Source organism: Narcine bancroftii, chromosome 6 (genome assembly GCF_036971445.1).
Source record: "Narcine bancroftii isolate sNarBan1 chromosome 6, sNarBan1.hap1, whole genome shotgun sequence".
Taxonomy (NCBI): Eukaryota; Metazoa; Chordata; class Chondrichthyes; order Torpediniformes; family Narcinidae; genus Narcine; species Narcine bancroftii.
Genome location: NC_091474.1, coordinates 162,000,494 through 162,027,345, shown reverse-complemented (window position 1 = coordinate 162,027,345; position 26,852 = coordinate 162,000,494). Strand labels below are relative to the sequence as shown.

The 26,852-nt window shown below is 39.5% G+C and overlaps 1 protein-coding gene across 19 annotated transcripts in view; it reads left to right on the top strand.

Annotated features, from left to right (window-relative positions):
* The window catches only part of dnmt3ab (DNA (cytosine-5-)-methyltransferase 3 alpha b), a 569,168-nt gene that overhangs the window by 52,052 nt on the left and 490,264 nt on the right, over window positions 1-26,852 (top strand). For 17 of the 19 annotated variants that reach the window (XR_011340476.1, XM_069886521.1, XM_069886524.1 and 14 more), the window contains exon 3: window positions 14,875-14,952. The exons of the other annotated variants lie outside the window; for them this stretch is intronic. Coding sequence is in view for 16 of the 17 variants with exons in the window: in XM_069886521.1 (XP_069742622.1) it covers window positions 14,875-14,952 (78 nt within the window). In the remaining variant the exon portion in view is untranslated. The remainder of the gene's footprint in view (window positions 1-14,874; window positions 14,953-26,852) is intronic. 19 annotated transcript variants of the gene reach the window in all.

Below are 26,852 nucleotides of genomic sequence, written 5' to 3'. Positions count from 1 at the left end.
CTGAATAAAAATTATATGAGTATGTTTCTAAAAAGCAGATTAATTAATGCATGGAAAGCTGGCCAAAATCACAACAATGTTGGTGGACCATAAGAAGGAATTGCATTGTATCTTGTGGTACAGTATGTGATAACTACCACTCATTTCTTTGGAGGGCTATGTTTAAATAACATCTCTGAATCCAGAGCTAATTTTGCCTACATTGCCACCTTGACATTGCTTCAAAGTATCTAATTGTTAAATGTTTCAGAGAGATTTGATAAAGTGCTATTTCAATTACTGGTCAATTATTTCTGGTCAAATAAATGAGGTTACACAAAGAACAATAACATTTCTGAATCTGCTTTTAATTACCAAATTATAAATTTCAAGAGTCTATTTCTTTGATACCTCAAACTAAATTTAGTTCACTTTGTATGTTCTCCTCAGGTGATCTGAACAATTATGATTGTTCATTTTGAGTTTTTTGAGGAGGTAACAAAAGAAATTGATTAGGGTAGGGAGGTAGATGTGGTCTACATGGATTTTAGCAAGGCATTTAGCAAGGCACGAGAGACTTGACCAGAAAATCATGAGGCTCCGGATCAGTGGAATCTTGGCTGTGTGGATAAAAATGGGCTTGGAGGAAGAAAGAAGAGAGTAGTAGTAGAAGGGAAGTATTCTACCTGGAGGTCAGTGACTAGTTGGGTGCCACAAGGAACTGTTCTGGGACCCTTGCTCTTTGTGATTTTTATAAATGACCTGGATGCAGAGGCGGAAGGATGGATCAGTAAGTTTGCTGATGACAAGAAGGTTGGAGGAGTTGTGGATGGAGCTGAAGGTTGTTGAAGGTTACAAGAGGATGCAGACAGAATGCAGAGTTGGGCAGAAAAGTGGCAGATGGATTTCAATCTGGATAAATGTGAGGTGATGCATTTTGGAAGGACAAACCAGAAGGCTGAGTTCATGGTTAATGGTCGGTTACTTAAGAGTGTGGATGAACAGAGGGACCTTTGAATTTAAATCCATTCATCTCTCGAGGCCACCGCACAGGTGGATAGGATAGTTCAGAAAGCCTATGGGATGTTGGGATTCATTAATAGAGGAATTGAATACAGGAGTAGAGATGTCATGTTGGAATTCTACAAATAAGACCACACTTAGAGTATTGTGTTCAGTTCTGATCACCTCACTATAGGAAGGATGTGGAAGCTATGAGGAGGGTGCAGAGGAGATTTACCAGAATGTTACCTGGATTGGGAACAAGTGTTATGAGGCAAGGTTAGCAGAGTTGTAAGTTTTCTCTTTAGAGTGAAGAAGGATGAGAGGAGACATGATAGAGTTCTATAAGATTATGAGAAGCATGGACAGGGTGGACAACCCAGCACCTGTTTCCCAGGGCAGGATCAGCAAACACCAGAGGACAAAGTTAAGCAAGGGAAATTTAGGGGAGTCATCAGGGGTAAGTTTTTTTTCTACACCAAGAGTTGTGAGTTCCTGGAATGCCTTGCCAGGGATGGTGATGGAGGCTGAAACATTAGGGGCATTTTAAGAGACTCTTAGACAGACACATAGATGAAAGAAAAATAGAGGGTTATGGGGTAGTGAGGTTTTAGTGCTTTTTTTTTTAAAAAGAAGAGATATTTAAGTTGGCACAACATTGAGGGCTGAAGAGCCTGTGCTGTGCTGTATTATTCTATGTTCTAAATATGCCAGGGCAGCAGTAGTGTGTTGATCCTGCTGGGCAAAAGAAAAATCTCCCATATATACGAGTGTTCCTTCTCAGGATGTGCTTCTACTTCCAGTTTGTGAGTCCTAAGGTGATTGGTGAGGCCTATGTGGGAACGATTGAATCTTCCATCAAAGGCTGATTGAGTGGATGGAGGGTAGTTGGATGACAGGAATTTTATGGCGAAGTGTACTCCATTTGCCACTTCCACAGGACTTCTTTTTTATTCCCAGTGCATGGACTGCAGGTATCCAGGGGTTATTGGGGATGTTACTTCACATAAAAACATACTGTAAGAAATCAGAACAGGAGTGTGCCATCTGCCCTGTCGAATCTTCTCTGCCATTCAGTGAGATCATGTCTGGGCTCAGTTCTATCAACCTGCCTTTTCCCTGTAACCCTTCATCTATCTGCATCTTAAATATACTTAATGAGGCAGCATCCACTACTTTATTGGGCAAAGAATTCTCTGGATTCGCTATCCTGTGGGAAAAGCAGTTCCTCCTTATCTCCATCTAAAAACTACTACCCTGATCCTCGTTCTTGTCTCACCTATTATCTGTCTCTTTCATAATTTAAAATATTTCTAATTTGCCTCTCATTCTGAACACCAGTGAGTATAATCCCAGGCAACTCACTCTCTCATAAACTAACCCTCTCATCTCTGGAACCTCCTCTGCACTGCCTCCAAAACTAGTGCATCTTTTCCTCAAGTAAGGAGACTAGAACTGGACATGCTACACCACATGTGGCTTCACAAGTATCCTGTCGAGTTGTAGCAAAACCTCCTTGCTCTTCAATTCAATCTCTCTAGCAATGATGGCCCACATTTCATTTGGCTTTTTTTTATTACCTGTTGTACCTGCAGGAATGTGTTTATGTCAATTTAGACGTATTACAATTCTCCTCAATTTTTTGGGTTTACTTGGAATATATGAAAGGCTGGCACTAAATGTATCTCTTTACAATGCTTGAATGGATGTAAAATATGGTGCTTACTGATCTGTGGATTTAAAGTTTGGAGGTTTGAGCTGTGAAGGGAAGAAAAGGCTGAAAAAGCAAGCAGACAACAAAATATATTCATTGTAACCCAGCTTGTTCAAGTTCTTTTGAAGAACTTTGATATATTTCACCTAATTAAATGAGCAGACTTGTACCTATTCATTTCTGGAAATTATTTAAAATCATAAATATATTAAAAGACCCACAGGGATGCAAAATTATTTTAAAATCATTTGTCTATAAATACTGATTCACATGTATCTAATTAATAATGTGGTTTAGCTTATATATTTTTTTCTGATATTAACTGATAATTTTTGATGTGAAGTTAATGACCTTTCAAAATCCATATTTTCTGTTTTCTCTTTTATAGCTTGTATCTAAGGGTTAGAATGTGCATTATTAATGGACCTTTTAAAATACCTGTTCCATTTTATTTTTCTTATGTTGTACCATACCTTTTTCAAACTATTGGTTTGGTTTTGATTCAGTGGGCAATTATCATCTTTATAATGAAACTTTGTTCCAAGGTTTGACCATATAACTTGAACCAGTACTTCACTGCAGAAGTATGTGCTGGTGCCTGCCTTGTGATTTTAAAAAATATTTCCATACATGTAATTAATAAATCATTATACAATAAAATAAGTATCCAAACTGAAGAAATTTTCATTCTTTACTTGATGGTTGTAACCCCTCCCCTTCTCTCCCTCTCCCAACCCCTCACCCCCTCCCCTCTTAAAGAATAATATATATGCATGTAAAGAATTATATTTAGTATATAAAGAAAAGAGAAAAAAAATAGTACCTGGGATTGGCTGGAGCATCACACTCTCCCACCCCCCCCCCCCACTAACACATTGGAGCTCATTAGATATTAGATTTGATATGAACATTTTAATTTTAATATGCCAATACTCTTTTTCTTTTCACCTCCCATTTAACCCATTAACATTAAAATTTATAAATTATTCCATTACTCATCCTTATAGTCCACTCCTTCCTCTGCCCCTGGCTGTGGCTCCTCACCCCTCAACGTTCTTATTAAATATCCAATGTATCGGCATGCACCTTCCTGGGCCATCTAGATAAGAAAAAGAAAAGAAAAACATTTACTTCTAAAGCATAGTTAGTAACACATTTATAACTGTATGTAAACAAGAAAAAACTTCCCCACCCCAGTAGGTGTTGGTTAAGAAAAGCCCAACACTAACTCCCTCTATTTTACAGGTTGCAACCGAAGTCACATTTACCCACATGATACAGTAAGAGTTAGAAACCCATCTCCTCCCCAACCCCCCTGATATTTTAACCTTAAACATTTAATATGTACAAAAAAGAAAAGAAAATTCAAAAACATTCAAAAAGTTCCAATAATTTTCAAAAAGCAACAAGAGGTAAAAAAGTAGATAGTGTTTTAAACTAATTACTCATTATATGTTGTCAAATGATATTAGTCCATCAAAACATATCAGTAACCATTATACTTCTAATTCTTCATTCCTTCTGGATAATTGGGAGATTTTGCATGAATTCTGCTTGTGCAAACTCAAGAAAAACTTGTTTTTACCTCCAGTCAAGAAAATCTTAAAAGTTGCCGTGTGGCACAGTACAAATCTATATCCCTTTTCCCAAAGAATCTTCTTAACTGGGTTAAGTTCTCTTCTTTTCAATAAATCAGCATGTATATCAGGGTAAAATAAAACTTTACCCCAGCATATTCAAATGGACCTTTCCTGGCTCTTGCCCTTTCTGCTGCTCATGTCAGAATCTTCTCTCTGACTTGAAACCAAAGAAACTTAATTAGTACAGAATGTGGATTCTGATTCGGAAGCAGTTTCGGTCTGAGAGCTCTGTGTGCTCTTCCAGTCTCTATGGAGTGCTCAAAATTTGCTTGACCCAGTACTTCACAGATCCATTTTGCAAAAAAAAGACATTTGGATCTTGCTATTCCACTCCTTTAAGACCCACTATTTTAATGTTATTCCTTTTACTAAAATTTTCCAATATATCCACCTTTTGCTGAAGTTTCTGGTTTTCCATAACTAGAGCAGTGTTGAATCTACCACTCTGGTAACTCTGTCATCCATATGTTGCATTTCACCCTGGACTTCCTTCATTTTCCCATCCAATTGATCAATTTTTATTTTCAGCTTATCAACCACATCCACAACTCCATTTATTTCTCCTCTCAATTCTCTTCTTATTTCATGAAATTCTTTAATTAGTAAATCAATGCTGATTATATCCTTTACTTTTATTTTAAAAGTTTAATTTTTTTTTAATACGTTCTCTTCTAGTAGCTGGGCTTCGTCTTCATCTTCATCCTCTTCGTTGCCGGTCCGCTGGGAGCCCGACCCCTCTTCTTCCTCTTCCGATGGTGTTTTGGAAGGCTCGGGTTGTTCGCACATGTGCAGTGTTCTGCGCCTGCGCAGTGCGCTTCGGGGTTCTTCTCTGATGCCATTTCCTCAACGCTGCAGGGGAGTGACGTCAGCAGAAGTCCTGTTACCAGGTTCACTTTCCCAGGGAGTAGCTTATACGCTAACTCCCTACTTTTGACTCACAGCAGGCCTCTGATCTTTCTTGCACTTCTATCACGTCGGGCTCCAGGTAAGGGAGTGGCTACTTTGTCTTTTTTTTTGAGGCATCTTGAAAGTGTTGTAAAGTGTTTAACTGTTTTTTTTTAATGTAATAGTTTAAAACATTCCTTAGTCTTCATTTTTTTTACTAATTCACCAAGAGAATCAGGCTCCTCCGTCCTAATCTTATGGCATCACGTGATGTCCCCCCGCCTTGTGGTTGAACCATGAAAGCAAGGGGCATCTACCAACTAAAGTTACATTTTTAAAAAAATGCACAGTTAATTCCATGAGCTGCAAAATCCTTCATATTTTTGTCAAACTCTATCATTCAGCATAAAGAGAATAATTATTTACAAGTACTTATTCACACATTGTTTTTGTCATTGTTGCTGACTTGGATGTTGCTGTTCTGTAAAATTAATGTTATTTATGAACTATTTGGAGCAAGTTATTTCTATCCTGTTAATTATGTCCTTCTATTTTTGTTTTATCATATAAATAACTTCATGGTTCTGTCTTGTTTTTTCCTAAGCATTCCTCTCTTTCACAATGGCTTCTCATGCTACATCCTTCCTACAAACATTTTTTTCAGCCTTTCCACACTGGTTTCTAACCAATTCGTGCACAATCTTATTCAAGTTACCAGTGATGCTTGTGTTTAATTGTATTTCCATTATTTCTCTGTTGTCCTGAACATGTTACTATTTCTGTTTCTGCTGCCATTTTTCAGTCATGGTCCATCCTATTGTTGATCTTTCAATTTGATTTCACACTCTCTATCCTATTCAGGCTCAGGCTGGTTAGGGAAACAGAGGTAGTCATAGACAGGAGTTACAGCCAGGTGGTCACGCCAGGGCCACGGGAGGATGAAAGGTGGGTAACTGTTAGGAGAGGGACAAAAGAACGTAAGGTGCCAGAGACGAGCCCTGTGAATGTAACCCTCAGCAATAAGTACGCCTCTTTGAGCACTGTTGAGGGGGACATCAAGGTTGGGGGAAGTGACAGTGGCTGTGCCTCCGGCACGAGGTCGGCCCCTGTAGCTCAAAAAGGGTGGGAAAGGAAGAGGAGGGCAATTGTGGTAGGAGACTCCATAGTTAAGAGGACGGATAGGGGATTCTGCGGACGCAGCAAGGAGAACCAGATGGTGGTTTGCCTCCCTGGTGCCAGGGTCCGGGATGTTGCTGCTCGTGTCCCAGATATCCTAAAGTGGGAGGGACAGGAGCCAGAGGTCGTGGTACATGTAGGTACCAATGACATAGGGAGAATTAGAGAAGAGGTCCTAAAAAGTGAGTACAGGCAGTTAGGTAGGGAGTTAAAAAGAAGGACCGCAAAGGGGGTAATCTCTGGCTTACTCCCTGTGCCACGTGACAGTGTGAATAGAAATAGAATGAGGTGGAGGATTAACACGTGGCTGAAGGGGTGGAGTAAGGGGCAGGGTTTTAAGTTTCTGGATAACTGGGACCTTTTTTGGGGGAGATGTGACCTGTACAGTAAGGACGGGTTACACTTAAATCCCAGGGGGACCAGAATCCTGGCAGAGGTATTTGCTAGGGCTACTCAGGATCCTTTAAACTAGAATGGTTGGGGGGAGGGAACAAAATAGTACAGAGCAGTAAGGAGAAGGTTAGAATGCAAACAAAGAAAGTTTGTAGTAAGTATTTGAATATGGATGGGCAGGTGATAGAGAAGGGAAATGCTCTGGAAGAAGATGAAGGGCAATTGGCAGGAAAAGTAAATAATGTTGTTATTAAAGATGAGGGAAAACAGGGATTAAAAATTGGGAAATCTCTGAAATTCATATATTTTAATGCCAGGAGTATTGTAAAAAAGGTGGATGAGCTGAAGGTGTGGATTGATACTTGGAAGTATGATGTGGTAGCGATTAGTGAGACATGGTTGCAGGAGGGATGTGATTGGCAACTGAATATCCCTGGGTTTCGTTGTTATAGGTGTGATAGAGTCGGAGGGGCAAGAGGAGGTGGGGTTGCATTGCTTGTCAGGGAAAATATTACAGCGGTGCCTAGGAAGGATAGATTAGAGGGCACATCCACGGAGGCTATTTGGGTGGAACTGAGGAGTAGGAAAGGAGAGGTTACACTTGTAGGGGTGTATTATAGACCACCCGGAGGGGACCGAGACCTAGAGGAGCAAATCTGTAGGGAGATAGTAGATATTTGTGATAAGCACAGGGTTGTAATTATGGGAGATTTTAATTTTCCACATATAGATTGGGAAACACATTCTGTGAAAGGACTAGATGGGTTAGAGTTTGTGAAATGTGTGCAAGATAGTTTTTTACAACAATATGTAGAGGTGCCGACCAGAGAAGGAGCAGTGTTAGATCTACTGTTGACAAATGGGATGGGTCAAGTGATGGAGGTTAGTGTTGGTGAGCACTTCGGGTCCAGTGATCATAATGCCATCAGCTTCAATGTCATTATGGAAAGAGAGAAATCAGGGCCAAGGATTGAGGTTTTTGATTGGGGAAAAGCTAGATTTGAGGAGATGCGAAAGGACTTGCAGGGTGTGCATTGGGACAATTTGTTTTATGGGCAGGATGTAGTAGAGAGATGGAAGTCTTTTAAAGATCAGATTTTGAGAGTGCAAAAGCTTTATGTTCCTGTTAGGTTAAAAGGAGGGGCAAAAGGTTTGAGAGAGCCGTGGTTTTCAAGGAATATTGGAAACTTGGTTCGAAGAAAAAGGGAGGCGTACATTAGATATAAGAAGCATGGAGTTAAGGAGATGTTTGAAAGATACATTGAATGTAAGAGGAATCTTAAGAGAGGAATTAGGAAAGCTAAAAGAAGGTACGAGAAAACTATGGCAAGCAGGGTGAAAACTAATGCAAAAGAGTTCTACAATTATGTTAATGGTAAGAGGAAAGCTAGAGACAAAATTGGTCCCTTAGAAAATCAGAGCGGAAAACTGTGTGTGGAGCCTAGAGAAATGGGGGAGATATTGAACAGTTTCTTTTCTTCGGTATTCACTAAGGAGAAGGATATTGGGAGATGTGAGATAAAAAAGCAAATTGGGTAAATATGGGGAATATAGAGATTACAAAAGGTGTAGTTTTAAGGCTTTTGAAGAATATAAAGGTGGATAAGTCTCCAGGACCAGACGGGATCTTCCCCAGGACATTGAGAGAAGTGAAGGAGGAAATAGCAGAGGCTCTGGCGGTAATTTTCCAAATGTCATTAGATATGGGGATAGTGCCGGAGGATTGGCGCATTGCGCATGTGGTTCCGTTATTTAAAAAGGGTTCAAGGAGGAAGCCTGGCAACTATCGGCCTGTAAGTTTGACGTCTGTGGTAGGTAAATTAATGGAGAAAATTCTTAGAGATAGTACTTATACACATCTGGATAGACAGGGTCTGATCAGGAGCACTCAACATGGATTTGTGGGAGGAAGGTCATATTTGACCAATCTGATTGAATTTTTTGAAGAGGTGACTAGGAATGTGGATGAGGGTAGCGCAGTGGATGTTGTCTATATGGACTTCAGTAAGGCCTTCGATAAGGTACCACATGGAAGGTTAGTTAGGAAGGTGCAGTCTTTAGGTATAAATTTTAAGATAGTCAAATGGATTGAACATTGGCTGAAAGGGAGAGGCCAGAGAGTGGTAGTGGATAATTGTCTGTCAGGTTGGAGGCCGGTGACCAGTGGTGTGCCTCAAGGATCTGTATTGGGCCCATTGTTATTCGTTATATACATTAATGATCTAGATGATGGGGTGGTGAATTGGATTAGTAAATATGCAGACAATACTAAGATAAGTGGAATAGTGGATAATGAAGAAGGTTTTCAAGGATTGCAGAGGGATTTGGGCTGCTTAGAAAAGTGGGCTGAAAAATGGCAGATGGAATTTAATGCTGATAAGTGTGAGGTGCTTCATTTTGGTAAGAAGAATCAGAATAGGACATACATGGTAAATGGGAGAGCATTGAGGAATACAGAAGAGCAGAAAGATTTAGGAGTAACGGTACATCGTTCCCTGAAGGTAGAATAGGGTGGTGAAGAAGGCTTTTAGTATGCTGGCCTTTATCAATCATTGCATGGAATATAGGAGTTGGGAGGTGATGTTGAGATTGTATAAGACATTGGTGCGGCCTAATTTGGAGTTCTGTGTGCAGTTCTGGTCGCCTAATTATAGGAAGGATATAAACAGAATGGAGAGAGTGCAGAGAAGGTTTACCAGAATGTTACCTGGGTTTAAGCATCTAGAGTATAGGGAGAGATTGGACAGATTAGGTCTTTATTCTTTGGAGCGTAGAAGGTTGAGAGGAGATTTGATAGAAGTATTTAAGATTATGAAAGGGATAGACAGAGAGGATGTGGATAGACTATTTCCGTTAAGAGGAGGAAAGATTAAAACAAGAGGACATGAGTTAAGAATTAAGGGGCAGAGGTTTAGAGGTAACATGAGGGGGAACTTCTTTACTCAGAGAGTGGTAGCCGTGTGGAATGATCTTCCGGGAGAAATAGTGGCGGCGGAGTCAATTGTATTATTTAAGAAAAGGTTGGACAGGTATATGGATGAGAAGAAGATGGAGGGTTATGGGCATTGTGCAGGGAGGTGGGACTAGAAAGGGGTGTTTGGTTCGGTGCGGACTAGAAGGGCCTAATGGCCTGTTTCCGTGCTGTAATTGTTATGTTATTCCATTGATAACGATTATCAAATTAGGGCCATTGATCCAAGAATGGTTGTGATAAAGTGACCAATGTATGAACGCACATTGTATGACATGTTGCTCTGGCTGCTTGCATTGATACTAAGATATGATTTGCTGACAGCAACTGAAAGTAACTGTACAAAACCATAATTCTACCATAATTGACAACTTAAAGGTACATCATCCAGCTATATCTTTTCTACAATGTGGACTTTACTTGCAAGGTGGACTTCTTTTCTCCATCCTCCCTCCATATTAACCATTTAGGGGAACATTAGATACTTCACAAGAATATGAGATATAGGAGCAGAAGTAGGTCATTCAACCCATTGAGTCTGCTTTGCCATGCTTTCATGAGCTGATCCATCCTCCCACTCAGTCCCACTCCCCATAACCCTTGATGCCCTGACTAATCAAATACATGTCTGTCTCTGTTTTAAATACACCAATGACCTCTCTTCCACAGCAATGTTCCATAGAGTCATGACCACCTAGTTTAAGAAATGTTTCTGCATCTCTGTTCTAAATTGACGCCCTCTTATCCTGAGTTGTGCCCTATTATCCTAGACTCCCCTACCATGGGAAACAATGTTACCACATCTATTTTGCCAAGGCCTTTCAGCATTCCAAATGTATCCATGAAGCCTTCATCCTCTGTACTCCAACGAGTACAGTCCAAGACTCGCCAAACGTTCCTCATGTGCTAACCCTTTCATTCCTGGTATCATTGTAATAAATCTTCTCTGAACCCTCTCCAATGCCAGCATGTCTTTTCTCAAATAAGGCACCTAAACCTGTACATAGTAATCCAAGTGAGGTCTCACCTGTGTCCTATAAAGCCTCAACATTACATCCCAGCTCTTATATGCTATTCCTCTAAAAATAAATGCCAACATTGCATTCACCTTCTTCACCATCGACTCAACCTGCACAAGGTCGCTTTGCACCTTGGAATTTTGAACTTTCTCCCCATCTGAATAGTTGTCAGAATGTCTATTTCTTCTATCAAAGTGCATGTCCATACACTTTCCAACATTGTATTTCATCTACCATCTCTTTGCCCATTCTCCTAATCTATCCAAATTTCTCTGCAGGCTTTCTGCATCCTCAACACCACCCACACCACTATTTTGGTATCATCTGCAAATTTAGTCATAAAGCCATCTATTCCATAATCCAAATAATTTATATACAGCATATAAAGGACTGCCCTCAACACCGACCTCTGTGGAATACCACTAGTAATGGGTAGCCAACCAGAATAAGATCCCTTTTTCCCACTCATTCAAATCTCTATACATTCTAATATTCTTCCTGTAATTCTATGGGCTCTCATCTTGTTTAATACCCTCATATATGGCACCTTCTCAAAGGCCTTTTGAAAGTTCATATACACAATATCCACTGCATCTCCCCTGACTATCCTACTTGTAATCTCTTCAAAAAATTGCAGTGGTTTGCCAGACATGATTTTTCTCCAAGGAAACCATGCTGACTTGGCCCTATCTTTACATACACCTCTAGGTACTCCATAATTTCATCCATTTTGATTTCACACTCTCTATCCCATTCCATTGATAACGATTATCAAATTAGGGCCATTGATCCAAGAATGGTTGTGATAAAGTGACCAACGTATGAATGCACATTGTATGACATGTTGCTAATAGACATTTGCTAATAGATATAATTTCCTTCTTGCTGCCTCCCTCCCTTAAACAGTAGAGTGATTGTCCAGACCAATGGAACCATTGATCCCTAGAAGATCATTACAAATGCCTCCACAATCTCTACAGCTACCTTGTTCAGACCTCGAGGGTTCATTCCATCTGGTCCAGGAGACTTATTTACACTTAGACTGTTTAGCTTCCCAAGCATTTCTGTCTCATGATCTTGACTGCAGTATGCTATTAATGTCTTCCACAATGAAGACTGATCCAAACTATTCATACAATTCTTCTGCCATCTCCTCGTCTCCCATTACAATTTCGCCATTGTTGTTTTCTATCGGTCCTATATCTAATTTTGTCTCTCTTTTACTCTTTATATAAATTGTGAGTTAGTTACTGATTGATTTCTGCTCACTGTTGTTTTGCAAGGAAGGGGTTTCAGATTCAGATTTATTGTCAAAGTACATACATGAGATCACATACAACCCTGAGATTCTTTTTTCTGCAGGTGAGGCAGAATTACCACTTATTGGTATTGCAAATAAAAAACTATACTGCATACACATATAAACAAATAAAGAACTGTTAGCAGATAATGAATGTAAACAAATTGACTGTAGAATACAGAGAGAATTTTAAAAAAACAATAAAGTGCACAGTAAGAGACCTTAAAAGGATGTCTGATTGAGTTTGTTGTTGAAGAGTCTGATGGTGGAAGGGTAGCAACTGTTCCTGAACCTGGTGGTGTGAATCTTGTGGCACCTAGACCTCTTTCCTGGTGGCAGCAGTGAGAACAGACTGTATGCTTGGTGGTGTGGATCCCTGATGATTATTGCTGCTCTCTGATAGCAGAATTTCCTGTAGATTTCTTGTTAGTGGGGAGGGTTTTGCCTGTGATGCCCTGAGCTGTGTCCACTACCTTTTAGAAGGCTTTACACTCAGGGGTATTGGTGTCCCCATACCAGACTGGTATGCAGCTGCTCAGCACACTTTCCAGTACTCATCTGTAAAAATTTGCCAGTTTTTCAAATTACAGATTTATTGTCAGAGTACATACATGACATCACACACAACCCTGAGATTATTTTTTTCCCTTCGGGCACAGTAGAATAACCACTAAAAACTACACAGCATATATATGTAGTCAAATAATGAAATGTAAGCAGATAATGAATGTAACAAATGGATTTTGCAATGCAGAGAGAATAAAAAAAGAAAATCAATAAAGTGCACAAGTAAGAGTCCTTAAGTGAGTCTCTGATTGAGTTTGTTGTTGAGGAGTCTGATGGTAGAGGGGTAGCAGTTGTTCCTGAACATGGTGGTGTGAATCTTGTGGCACCTGTACCTCTTTCCTGATGGCAGCAGTGAGAACAGTGTGTCTGCTGGGTGGTGTGGGTCTTTGATGATAGCTGCTGCTCTCTGACAGCAGCATTCCCTGTAGATGTACTTAGTAGCAGGGAGGGTTTTGCCTGTGATATCCTGAGCTGTGTCCAGTGCCTTTTGGTGGGCTTTTTGCTCAGGAGTATTTGTGTCCCCATACCAGAAGTGATACAGCTGGTCAGCAACACTTTCCACCACACCTCTGTTGAAAGTTGCCGGGGTTTCTAGTGTTGTACCAAACCTCTGCAAACTCCTGAGGAAGTAGTGGCGCTGATGTGCTTTCTTCATGATGCCATTTGTGTATTGGGTCCAGGAAAGATTCTCCAAGCTTTGATCCCCCAATGATCACTGGATTATATACCTCTGGCTTTCCCATCCTGAAGTTAACAATCAGCTCCTTAGTTTTGGTGACATTAAGTGCAAGGTTGTTGTTGATGCACCATTCAGCCAAGTTTTCAATCTCCAACCTGTATGCTGACTCATCACGTTTATACTACTGTGGTATTGTTGACAAATTTGTAGATTGTGTTATTGTTGTACCCAGCCACACAGTCGTAGGTGTAAAGTGAGTAGAGTAGGGGGCTAAGAACACAGCCCTGTGATGCTCTGGCATTGGTGAACCAGCTGCTAATTTCTTGTTATTTTAGCTTTTCCACAAACTAATTGCTTTGGAATGTAAGTGCATATATATTTTTTAAAAATATATTTTCAAAGATGTTCAACTGCCTTATATGCAAGTGTCCATTTTTTTCTCTCTCTCACTCTGTTATCTTTGAACTGCTTTAGACGTCAGACGTAAATTCAGAGACATTATCCAGAAATTTGGTTCTGCTGTTGTACCTTCAGGTTGCCCATCCAATGTGGTTCCGTGACCAGTTGTGTTTGCCAGCAGTTTTAACCTGGGAAAACACAAATCATCCTCTTTCACATTTTTTGGTACCTTTTGGGGCTATGGTGCAATTGATAACATTATTTTTATTGCAAACTGAACAAAATGAACTGAATTATGAACTGATCTTTTTAATCTCTTTCTTTCGAAGTAGAAAATGCAAAGTTATTTGTGGGTTGTAACTTCCATCACCAAACCTCTATCAAATCCTTCATCATTTTGAGGATGGCATTCTTGCTTGCATGCTGTATCTTTAAGCTCTTCTTCATGTTAATCTATGGGTGAAGTCTTCTCCCATACAAAGTTATCTCAAATCAGTTGTACTCGATCTGTGACCCCCAACAAATTAGTTTCAAGGTCTGTGCTGTTCTTCTGTAGTTAATTTTAGACTAGTGGAGTAATTTTCTATACCCATGTGTGTCAACCTTCAGCTCCTTTATCTTTAACTTGAGTGGGCTGGTTGTTCATTATTTTGTTGGTCCACCACCATAGGCCTGCTCCTTCAGCCACTGCTTCTGAAGGACTCTTATTTTATACCATGTTGCATGGCTACTTTCTCTTTCTCTTCAAAAACATTCTCAAGAAGCAGAATTCCTCTATTTTCTCTTCTATTTTATGTTTTTGAATTCTTTATTTCTGCTTAAAGTTCCTTCTGTGATGATCTATCATCTGAGGAGTACACCAAAAATATGATGGAGAAGACAATGGCGCCATCTCTTTTGAGATGAATGCTCACTCAGAAAAATGTTAATTGGAAAATAAATTCCATCAGAATCGCCAAGTTGTCAGAAAATTGAATAAATTGTAAAGAAGAAATTGTTAATCGAAGATAACTTAAAAGGTCCTTTACAGTAGATTTTGAAAATGGCAAATGGAAGATTTTTGCCGTTCTGATCATTCTAATAACCTGCTGCATCATCGTTTATCAAAAAAAAATCATCTGGTTGTCTGTACCTTGTTTTTATGATACAGAATGATGAGCAGCCAGAGAAAAATAGAAACAAGGAGAAAAGACGAGGCAGGCCAGGGAGAAAACGCAAGCAAACAATGGTAAGCACAGATCCTATTGTTAAATGTCCCATGATTTCATATAACAAACGAATCCTCTGGTTGCTAGAGGGTATGCACTAATGGGATATCGCCATTCTTTTAAGAACTCAAATGGTTTAGCTGCATTTGTTCTTTCAAGTACCAAATTTTAAGTTATTTTCCAGCGACTGATCAATGTTTAGCTCTTGCTTTGTCATGCAACCCAATTGTTAGTTGATTGACCATATCAAAGAGACAAATATGAGAGAGTAAAATTTTATATGGATATTTCCATGTGACCCGGATCTTTGTTTATTTCTTAAAATGTTGTGGTTTTGCTTATTCCAATAAGTACGGCACAGATGTTCCCTCACCTTTGCTCTGTTTTTTAAAATATCTATTTTCTATATCGTATGCTTCCCCTTCTGGAGCTGAAAGACTAGTCCAATTTCCCAGTAATTTGCTTTCATACTAAACTCTAAATTCTGCTTCACAATTTGGAGCAGATTTCCTCCATGTTGTTCATTCAGTAAAGGTTCTTGTACCATTATTTTTAAATACATTTTTGAAATGTTTCGATCTAGCACACATTAAAGAAATCACTTCCAAATTTTTCATTCCCACATACCACAGCAATGATTTTCCTATTTGAGTGTAAGCACCACTTTAACACTAATTAGTACTAAATTATAGGTTGTGGAACTAGATGGAAATAGTGAGAGTGGGTGTAAAGCACACACACAGGGCAACCTTTTCAACTGAGTGAACACATGCCTGAGATTTTCAAACTCATTTCATCATTTATTTGCATTATATTTTACAGACAAACAGGAAGCATATCATCACTGTTTCTTGTATCAAGAGACACATTTAATGGTATGCATTGTATTTTCATTTGAGATTGATAATGCTACGTGTGGAAGTCATCCAAACTGAGATTAGTCATGGAACTTGATCTTCAATGACAAATAAGTTCATATATTTAGTTACAATAGCAGCTGGCAGGGATACAACTTATGCTATTTTTGTCTTTATATGTGTTGTGCCAACCTTCTTATCAATTGTCGTACACACTTGTGAATGACCCTGAAAGATAACTAAATTCATTTATTTTTTTTCCAGGTTCAAATTAATATGCTCAGAAAGAGACAGAAAAAGGCTAAGCACATTTTTCTATGTGTACCCAACTACATGATTTGGCTGCCAACTCAAAAGTAAAACCCGAAGAGTATGGTTGAAAGCAAAATGCTCATTGTCTAAAATTCACCTGTCCCAAACACGTAAGATATTGCAGATAGTGGAAGTCTGCAATTTCCATCCCTGCCCCAAACTCAGAAAATGCTGAGAACACACAGCAGGTCAACAACAAAGTTAAGGGGTGGGGGGGGGGGGGTGTAGGATTCTTTCAGCAGTGCTTTAAACTTTAAACTTTCTTCACATTTTCAGAGAATTTTAACTTTTACCTGATTTCTCAGCAACTTGCTAGTTATGTCAGAACTTTAAGAACAGTTTTCAGATTGATATCAGGAGATAGTTTGCTGTCTGATTTATAAACACATCTTGGCTTCTACTGCATCACTAACGTGTGATTATGAGTTTCAGAAATTCTTTAGTCACGCCTGACAAGATATCTAAGAAAAGAGCTGGTGTGCTTTATCAAAATGTTGAACAGAAATTGTGCAAAAGATTGTTGTCATTTCAAATTCAAAATTATTTTTATTTGTTAAGGATGCTTGCTGCCTTAAGTGTTTCCAGCACTTTCTGTTTTCCCTTTGCCTGATGGGTTTTCATATTTTTGCTCTCCCCAAGTTTGCGTCTTTACAGACATTTGCTTAGGTCAAATTTTGTGTATGTTTATTCAGATTATTTATCTGTCAAAGTAGAGGCAATAACCTCTTGTAAAAATTGATCTGCCACTGTTATCTCAAACTGAGGGTAATAACATTGATAGCTCATTACTTGTGCCTTAAATTTAGTTACTACTTCGCTTTAAATGGGCTCAATCCCTACACTGGATTATTAAATCAAACATTAACTATTGATATTTCAAAAGTAGTATTCTTTCCAGTGATGGACTGTTTATCCAATATTTGCTACATTACCAACTTGAAGCTTGAGCAAAGGAGACACACGATTGCAAAACAATTAATCACGAGCTGCAATTAACTAAAAAGAAGCCATTGAAGTATCAACCTTTCTGGATTCAATAACTTGCCTAAAAAGTTTTAGCAGAATTTGCAAACAAAATAATAGGGCAATATATTCTTGTCCCAATAATAATTTACAATTAGGAAAATTGTGTTTGTTTTTGCAGATAAACGGTAAGCATTTATTTCAAGTACATGTTTCACGAAAACCTAGTTAAATGTAATTCTTCCAAAAAAGAAAAAAATAGAGAAATATGATTTCATATAGTTCAAAAATTATTGATCTTGACAGTTCTTTAGTTGCTTATTTCAATCCCAGCTTTATTCAGTACAGACATCCATTAATCAAATAACTATTCAGAAAATATATGTATATATATATATGAAAAGTTGGACAAATGGAAGATTTGTGAAGTCAATGTGAAGAATATTTCTGCTTTTCTGATGAAAATTGCTGTTTTTTTTTGATCCTGTGGTTTAATTCTGACAAAATTTTTAGTGTCCATTTTGGTGATCAGTAGGTGCTCCAAACTACATGTATTATTCCAAGATTTCCCTGACCAGTGTCACATAAGAATTGAATATTTCTTGTTGTTAGGGTATCTATATTTTATTAGGTCTCCAGTGACTTTTTGAGTTGCATTATCACTCTAAAGAATCAAAACATCTGTATCATTCTGATTCTTTGCTCATAAGTTTAAGGACCTCTCTTTATCAATCCTTTTTCTTTCCAAAGAGCCCTTCCTTAAAAAACTGAGCAGTATAATCCCGTTGCTAATCTCTTTTACTGTGAAGTCGCAAACATTTTTCCCTCCAAGTGGTCTTAATCATGAACACCAAATTCCACATTCCCAGATCAGAATCAAATAAAAATAAAACAATAAGTTTGAGTAATGTGCTGTCAGTGATGGGTCACAAATAATTATTTGATCTCCTCATGATTTATCTTGCATCTCAATAACTACACAAGACTCCACACAAATGCTTAGTTTTTGGGAGAAGCAGATAAACAAAACTGAAAACATCAGTGAATTTTGGGAGTAATAATTATTCACTATTTGGGTGATTCAAGTGGTCTGAATTTGAATTATTTTCACTTCACACTACATTCTTTACTTTGCATGTATTGTAAATATTTTTGAACAGTGCAAATTCTTTCTGTGTCCTAAGCCACGGCAAAATGTTTTGGCTGTTCATCTGCATTCCCACAAATTTCTGCTTGTCACTGTTGGTTCAGAAGGTTTTATTTCCGTAAGGATTGTCAGACTTTGGAATTGTGCTGTGGGATTGTTGTGCACAGATACTATACCAATTAGATTGGCAGCACATCTCTTCCTCTATCATTTTCCTAGATAAATTTCAAATAAATACTTCAATGTCTTGTGTGCATATGAAAAAAAAAATCTTGCAGGTATATTTAGTGTTTGAGCATGGTTGTTTCAGATCTCCATATAAGGCATGATTTGTTTTTTTCTTCTGTAAACATTTCAAAGTCATGTGACAAAATGAATAAGATACTTTCCTCAACATGAATTTATAGGCACAAGGCAATCCTGCTGAGGCTGTTACTAATCTACTGCTTGTGGTGAGTCAAGGGGAACACATGGAGTTACTGCAGAAGGGTCGAGCAATATACTTTTTATCCATCCATTGTAATTGATAACTTAGCCAATTTGTGCTGAATTTTCCAGAATTTGTTTTCTCAGAGAATCCACACTGAGCATCCAGGAACAGCTAGTGTCTCTAAATTAGCAGAGATTACACAGTCTTTTTACTGTTGTAACATATCCCAAAGCATTTCAAAGAAACAAAATTGAACAACTGCCGGGCCTGGTGTACTGTTCTATGTTCCATTAAACAGGATGGAAAGGTAGAGAAGACCAGATATTTAGAGGGGGGAGTTCCAATACTTAAAAGATTTTAGCAGCTGAAAGAATAGACATTGGTAGAACAAGAAGCCAAACTTTGAGGAAGTCAGATATCATGGCGGTTAAGGCGGGAATAAAATGAAGAGGCCATCTGAGATCTTCCATCTTCTCCTACAAGTTATTTGAAAAGAGTATTTTGACCAAGACTAAGCTAAATTATTTAACTTCATCATTTCTTTTTTTGAAATCTCTTAAATATCACTGTTATACTCCAAAAGCTGTTTGTGGTGCTGTTTGTTATGGACTACTTAAACCTGAGAATCAAAATTATCTATGCAAATAAAAGGCCAAGTGTCTGAGTATTGTGCATAATCCTATATCTTTCTTCTTGAACTCAGATCTCCTGTAACTCATCACAAAAGTGGGATTGCCTTGGTTTGGTTATATTCTCATCTAATCTAATCTACCCAAATATAATAAGCGATTTAATTAATGGTCTCACCTCCCACTTAATGCCTTTTGCCTTAGGCATCCTCGAAGGATCCGTGCCCTTTGGTGACAAAATATACACTGGTGACCCTCAGCTCAATGATTTCACCACATCTCTCAAATGTTCACTGAATCAATGTTTTCAGAGTTTTATAATGGCTTCCTGTGCTGGATGAGCTACAGATTTTCATCCCGCTAAAGATCTGAAACACTTTTCTTTCCCTTCATTAAGGCTCCCTTTTTCATTTTGCCTCTCCTTGCTCCCCGACTCATTTTGTCTACTGCTGAAACGTTCTCATCTTTTTTTTAAGACTTATCAATTCAGCATTGCCATCAATATTGTTTCATCTTCTCTCCTGTACGTTTGGCACATTCAGAATTTTGTTGGTGTTTCATCCATCACAGCTCAGTTTATTGACCTACATTGGATTCTGCTAGCCCAGCATCTCACATTTAAATATTTGTTCTTGCATTTCAATCTCTCCATGATCTATCCCATCTCTGCATTTGTAATTTCTAAAATGTTGGGATTTGTTTCACCTCAAATTCCATTTTCTGAAGTTGGTCATCTAAGGACCCAGCTCATTTTAGCCTGTTGGTGCTCTACCTTCAGTTACCTTGCCCCATCTTTTGAAATTATTTTCCTAAACATTTCTACCTCAACGTGCTCTGTAAAATTGTTGTCATAAATATACATTAAATTTTGTTTCTTGGGGCTGGGTTTTAAATAGCAGTATGTGAAAGGGGTAGCTTGTAAGAAATCTTGTAGGTACAATGTGCCTACTGGTGGTCCTTGAACCCAGATCGTGCATGATAGGATCCTGCCCAGGATTTCCAACCCAATAGCATAAGGAACAGCATAAATTACTGTTCTGACTGCACACATTAATTACAGATCCAGTATTTAAAGGGACAATCTAAGAACAAATTGGACTTCTGAGTTTTTATAATTTGATGGCACATGAATTTCACCAGGCATTTACTGTCCTTGTCCATTTCAATTGATACAGTCTTTGTGAAGATGGAAGGGCAGAACCATTACACTAGAGTGGAACTTTGACATTTCCAATGGTTTCATGCAGCCACTGTCTCAGGTGTTACAGGTTGCATGTTTTGGAGGTACTTTTGCACTTGTCTTGGGGAAGGATTTCTGTGTGTTTTGTAGATGGTGTATATCAATGGTAGGCAGAATTAATGTACAGAGTGGTGGATAAATGCCAGTCAAGTGGAATGTTTTATCTTTGATGGTATTGACAAAATTTAGAATTCTCGAAGGCACCCTCATCCAGGAAAGTGAAAGATTTCAATCATGCTTGTGCCTTGATGGTGGAAAGTTAGAAGTGAATCACTACCCTAAAAACCCAAGGGTCTGACGTGCTGTTATAGCCACAGTCTTTATATGCCTGGTATAGTTAATTTTCTGTTCTTTCATGACTCTTTGATTTGGATGGCAGTTGGGAGGAGGGGGGGGGGGGGTGGTGGTGTTTCACCCTTGTTGAATATGTTGATTATTTGTCATGTGTGGTATAACTACAGCCATCCACTTATCATTGTTGAGTCAATGTTGTTCAGGTCTTGCTCCCAACAAACATGGATTGTTTCATTATCTAAGGAGATGCAAATGGAGCAGAGTACCATGCAGTAATCAACAATCTTGTGACCTTAGGATGGAGGGAGGCTCGTGGATGAAGAACCAAAGATGTTTGAATCTGGGCGCTGTCCTGAAGATCTTATTTCGCATTGCCTTGGGCTGAGAGCATTTGCAGCCAACAGCTACAACCATCTTTCTTTGTGTGAGGTACAACTCCAGCCAATGGAGAGTTTCCCTTTAATTCACATCAACCTGAGAGCTTCTTCACACTCAGTCAAATGTTTTGATTTCAAGGGTTATTCAATTTTGCCTTTCCTTTGGATTTTGGTTTGTTTATCATGTTTAGACTAAGGATGTAATGCGATCTGGAATTGAAAATACTTGGGGGAAACCCAAACAAGGTGAGAGGAGCAAGTTATTGGTGAAAAAGTGTCGTTTGATGTCAATTTGGAGACATCTTCCAATGTCTATTTATAATCAATAGGACAGTGATTGATAGAGTTGTAATTGACTGGGTTGGATTTTTTTCTTCTTTTGTCGTGGCTGATCATAGCTTCCCAAATTTTACAACCATTGTGTTGATGGGATTATTGTAATTGCACTGGGACATCTTGTCTAACAATGTGCTTGATCTTCCACACTGGACAACATTGGACTACAACATGATAACCAAGAAACTGTTGAGCTACAGAGGCTTTGTTGTATCCAGTGCACTCAGAATCTCATGCAGTGAATCAAAATGGAGAACTCTGATTTCTGTGACATTGGGGATCTTAAGGAGATTCAGAGATCTTTCTTTGGACACTTCTGATTGAGAATGGTTGCCATTGTGTTTTGGACTGCTCACAAACTGTCCTAGTCTTAGAAGCCTTAATTGTCCATCACTGTGGAATCTACAAGGATCTCAAGAGTGTTGATCTAATTGATTGGATATGGTTGTGAGCAAGAATAATTTTCAGAATGAAGCTAGGCGTTCAAAAGGTGATTTAGAGGATCCTATTTGGAGGTGGTCCTGGGGATTTTAAGAGCTCATTGGGAGATGTTCTTGCTTCAAATGAGAAGGAAAAAACACACTGGTGAAAAAAAAATTATGATATTGAAGTAAAAGCAGAATGCTGGAGAAATTCAGCAGGTCAAACAGTGTCCTTTATATAGCAAAGGTAAAAATACATAACTGATTTTCTGGGCTTGAGCCCTTCATTAAGGAATGGAAAAATGTCGGCAGGCAACCGAACAAAAGAGTAGGAGTGGAGGTGTGGTCGCAAAGGTAATAGGTGGAGAAAGGAGGGAAGGGACAGCAGTAATCAAGGAGAGGAGGGATGGTGAGGCAAATAGAGAGGAAAGAGGGGAGGAGAACTGGGAAGGGAAGGGGGAAAAGTGTGGAGAAGAGGGGAACAGGTTAGCAGAAACTGGAAAAGTCCATTTTAAATCCATCTGGCTGGAGAGTGTCCAGATTGTAGTGCACATCGAAATAATCAAAGGCTTGTTGATCCAAACCAAGGCTTTTATTAACTAGAAGACTGGAGCGTATCACATATAGGTCGACCAGTCGATCCAAACCAAGGCTTTTATTAACTAGAAGACTGGAGCGTATCACATATAGGTCGACCAGTCCAGAATGATCTGGGTCTGGCTAGGAGCAACCCTTTAAGACCTGACAGTAGACGTGGCTATGCTCTCAGCCAATCACAACCATCCTATACATACCACAATATATACATATACACATTGGTGATAGAATCCGTACTGTCACACAGGTGGAAAACCAGGTGTTGTTCCTCCAATTTGCAGGGTTTCTTGGTGGGATAGTACATAAGGCCATGGACAGACAAGTGAGTATGGGAGTGTGTCACAGAACTGAAATTGTTGCCTACTGGGAGGTCTCCACCACTGGTGTGGGCAGAGTGAAGGTGATTAGTGAAATGATCTGCACCCAGCCTCTCCGATGAAGAGAAGACCATAAAGGGAGCAGTAAATCAGTCCTGCAGATACACAAGTGAAGTGTTGCTTCACTTGAAAGGCCTGTTTGGGACCCCGGATTGTGGAGAGGGAGGAAGTGTGGGCACAAGTGTGGTGCCTCCTGTGACCACAGAAGGTGCTGGGGGGAGGGGGGTGATTGGTGGGAAGGGATGAGTGAATGAGGGAGTCACAGAGGAAGTGGTCTCTATGGAAGGCAGAGAGGGGAGGGGAGAGAAATGTGTGTGGTTGTGGAATCCTGTTGTAAGCCCTGGAAGTTCCAGAGAATAATGTGTTGGATGCGGAGACTGGTTGGGTGGTAGGTGAGGATAAGGGGGATTCTGTGTTTGTTGCATCTGGGGGCAGAGGAGGGCAAGGACAAATGAGCAGAAAATGGAGGAGATGCAGGTGAGGGCTGAGTTGATGGTGGTGGAGGGGAAGCCACGTTTATGGAAGAAGGAAGACATTTCAGAAGATCTGGACTGGAAGACCTCATCTTGGGAACTAATGCGGCAGAGATGGAGAAATTAAAAAAGGGGGATAGAATCCTTGTAGGGGACAGGGTATGATGAAGTGTAGTTGAGGAAGTTGTGAGAGTTAGTGGGTTTGTAATATATGTTGGTGGAAAGCCTGTCTCCAAAGATGGAGATCGAGAGATCCAGGAAGGTGAGAGTGTTGTCATAGTTGCACCAGGTGATTTTAAGATCGGGGTGAAAGTTGGATGCCAAATGGATGAAGTTGACGAGCTCATTGAAGGTGCATGAGGCATCCTCGATGTAGTCATCTATATACTGGAGGAAGAGTTGAGAGGTAGGTGTGCAGCATGGATTATTCCACAAAGCCCACAAACAGGCATGCATAGCTGGAGCCCATGGGTACTCCTTTGATTTGGAGGAAGTGAGACAAGTTAAAGGAGATGTTGTTTAAAATGAGGACAAATTCTGCCAGGCAGGGGTGTGGTGGTAGACTGTGACTGGTTGGATCTCTGATCCAGAAAGAAGTGCTTTAAGACCTTCTGTATGAGCGATGGAGGTATAAAGGGATTAGACATCCATCATGAAGATGAGGTAGTCCAGTTCAGGGAATCTGAAGTCATTGAAGAGATGGAGGGCATATGAGTTATCATGGAAGTAGGTGGGGAGGAATAGGACCAGGGGAGAAAAGATAAGAATAAGATTAATCTACCTCTCCTTTCGTAGCTTCCTCATGCATTCATCCCTTCCCACCAATTGCACCCTCCTGTGGCTATAGGAGGTGCCACACTTGCACCCACACATCCTCCTTCACAACAGTTGGGAGTCCAAAGGTCTTTCAAATGAAGCAACATTTTACTTGTGTATCCGCAGGACTGATTTATTGTATCTGGTGCTCCTTTTGTGGCCTTCTCTACATCAGAGAGACCGGGCACAGACTAGGAAATTGCTTTGCTGAGCACCTTCTTTCTGTCCGCACCAGTGTTGGAGACCTCTCAGTAGCTAACCATTTCAGTACAGTGTCACACGCCCATGCTCATGCGTCTGTCCATGGCCTTATGAACTATCTAACCAAGACCATCCACAAATTGGAGGAACAACATCTGATTTTCCATCTGGGCACTCTCCAGCCAGATGAAGAGTTTCTGCAAATCTGCTTTCTTCTTCACCTCCCCCCACCCTTTACCTTTCCTCTTCCCTTCTCCTTTCCAGTTCTCCTCCTCTCTTTCCCCTACCCTTCACCTAGCCATCCCACTTCTCCTTGATCGGTGCTGTCCCCTCCTTCCCTTCTCCACCTATTACCAGCCTTTGCAACTACACCTCCACGCTTACTCTTTTGCAGACATTTTTCCAGACCTTGATGAAGGGTTCAAGCCCAAAACATCAGTTCTATATGTTTACCTTTGCTATATAAAGGACACATGATGAGTTTTTCCAGCTTTGTGCTTTTACTTTAATGATGAGGCAGCTTGGTAAAATGGTGCCGTGCTCAAGGGTTTATTGACAAAAGCAAGGCAGGAAAAGTGTGTCCATTGCAATAATCACTTTTGAGATCCAACTTCCTCAACCTGCTTTCTCAAGCCTAAACCAACCAGATAACACTTCACACTAATATCTTATGCAAACGTGCATCCTTCTTAGCCTATGTAATTCCTCTCACACTCTTTTACCCTCCTCTCCTTCCACTACTCATGCTTCCTTTCATCATTCTGCATTGTCATACTGTTCCTTGTTAACATGTACATTGTTCGACGTACATCATAGCCCTCACTCTTTGGTCTGTTTATTTCCTTACAGGAGAGAAAAAACAGACTATTGAGAAAGAGGTTGAGAACCAAAGGTGGTCTGCTAACATTTCTCAGCGAATTTACAGAGGAGGAGATCAAATTATTATAATCAGTGTGCTTAACCGTCAGAGAAGGAAATATAATGGCCACACATGGCAAGCAATACTCATTCATTTTGATTTGCAGTCACTTGGAGGTGAAATATGATTGGTGTCTGATGATAACTTTAAAAAAAAACTTACTTTCAGCGTGACAACTCTAATTTGACTCTTTAATCTCCGAGAGCAGGGTATCCAAGAGAAATCAGCAGCTCTTGTGTAAAGATAGCACCTCATCATTGCAGGACATACGTGGACATGCAATTGCCGGCACTTTGGTGCACCTGCGAAGCCACATAGTTGAACTATCAGGCTGCTGATCACATATGACAAGTGTATTAGCTGAGTAGAAAGGCTGCTTCTAAGGCCTTTGACAATCTACTTCTCAAGCAAGAATTTATTAATAGCATTCAATGGAGTATATAAAAATGATGGCATGGTTGTTTAAAGGACCTATTTGTGTTGTTAGAGAATATGGGATCAGGATGTGTAAGAAAATGTGAATGGTGTATATGGTTGAAGGATGGGTGGGTTGGTGGAACGCAGAAGGAATCCCACAAAATTTAGAGTATCCTGAGCAACAATATCCAGTATTGTTCACTTGCTTGCATCAACAACTGCCTTGCCTGTTCCTTGGAATCATCTGACAAAGCAGACCATTCAACCAATTGAGTCCATGTCGTTTTTCTGTGGAGCAATTGGATCAGTCCCATTTCCACTCATATCTCTCAGTAAACATGAAGCTTATTTTCTCTCATGTGTCCTTTTTAATATTTACCACTCAGAGATAATTTGCAGGAGATAGATAATCTACTTTGGGGTGTGGGAGGAAACTAGTGCACCAAAGGGAAACCCATTCATTTGTGGATTGAATATATAAAGAGAGCATTCAAGGTGAGGATTTCACCACTGCTGCACTGGGAACATTTGAGCAATCAGAGCTAAACACCAAGTAGGATCAGCGAGATGAGGTCAAGGATTGATGGGGGAGAAATGGTTTTGATTTGAGTATTTTGGAAGGTAAGAGCTGTACTGCAGAGTAGGAAAGTGGTTGGGATAAAGGTATCCAAGTTGTATCAGGAATCAAATGATCATGGAAAAAGAGAGTACTTTAACAAACAAAATGGCAGCAAGTCAAATGGCTCAATAATACAAAAATAAATCATTTTGATATCTAAAAAAGAGTTCAGAAAAAATATACATTTAACTGTACTTAAATATGCAGAGCATTTTGACAAATTAATTGTGCATATTGACATACACAGATACAATATGATTGCCATTTTGGGTAATGGCAACAAGGGTAGGATCTTAAATATCCAAGGAAATTCAATAGTTTTGATGGATAGCATCAGTGACAATGAAAATGTGGGATCAGTTTGGGTGGAGCGCAGCAAAAACCAAGAGGTGGAAGACAGAGATGGAAGGAGTTCTCACACCTTCAAATAGTAGGTCCAATAGATGGTAATGCAGAAGAAGGCTTAAAAAAAATTGAAAATGCATATAGCAAGG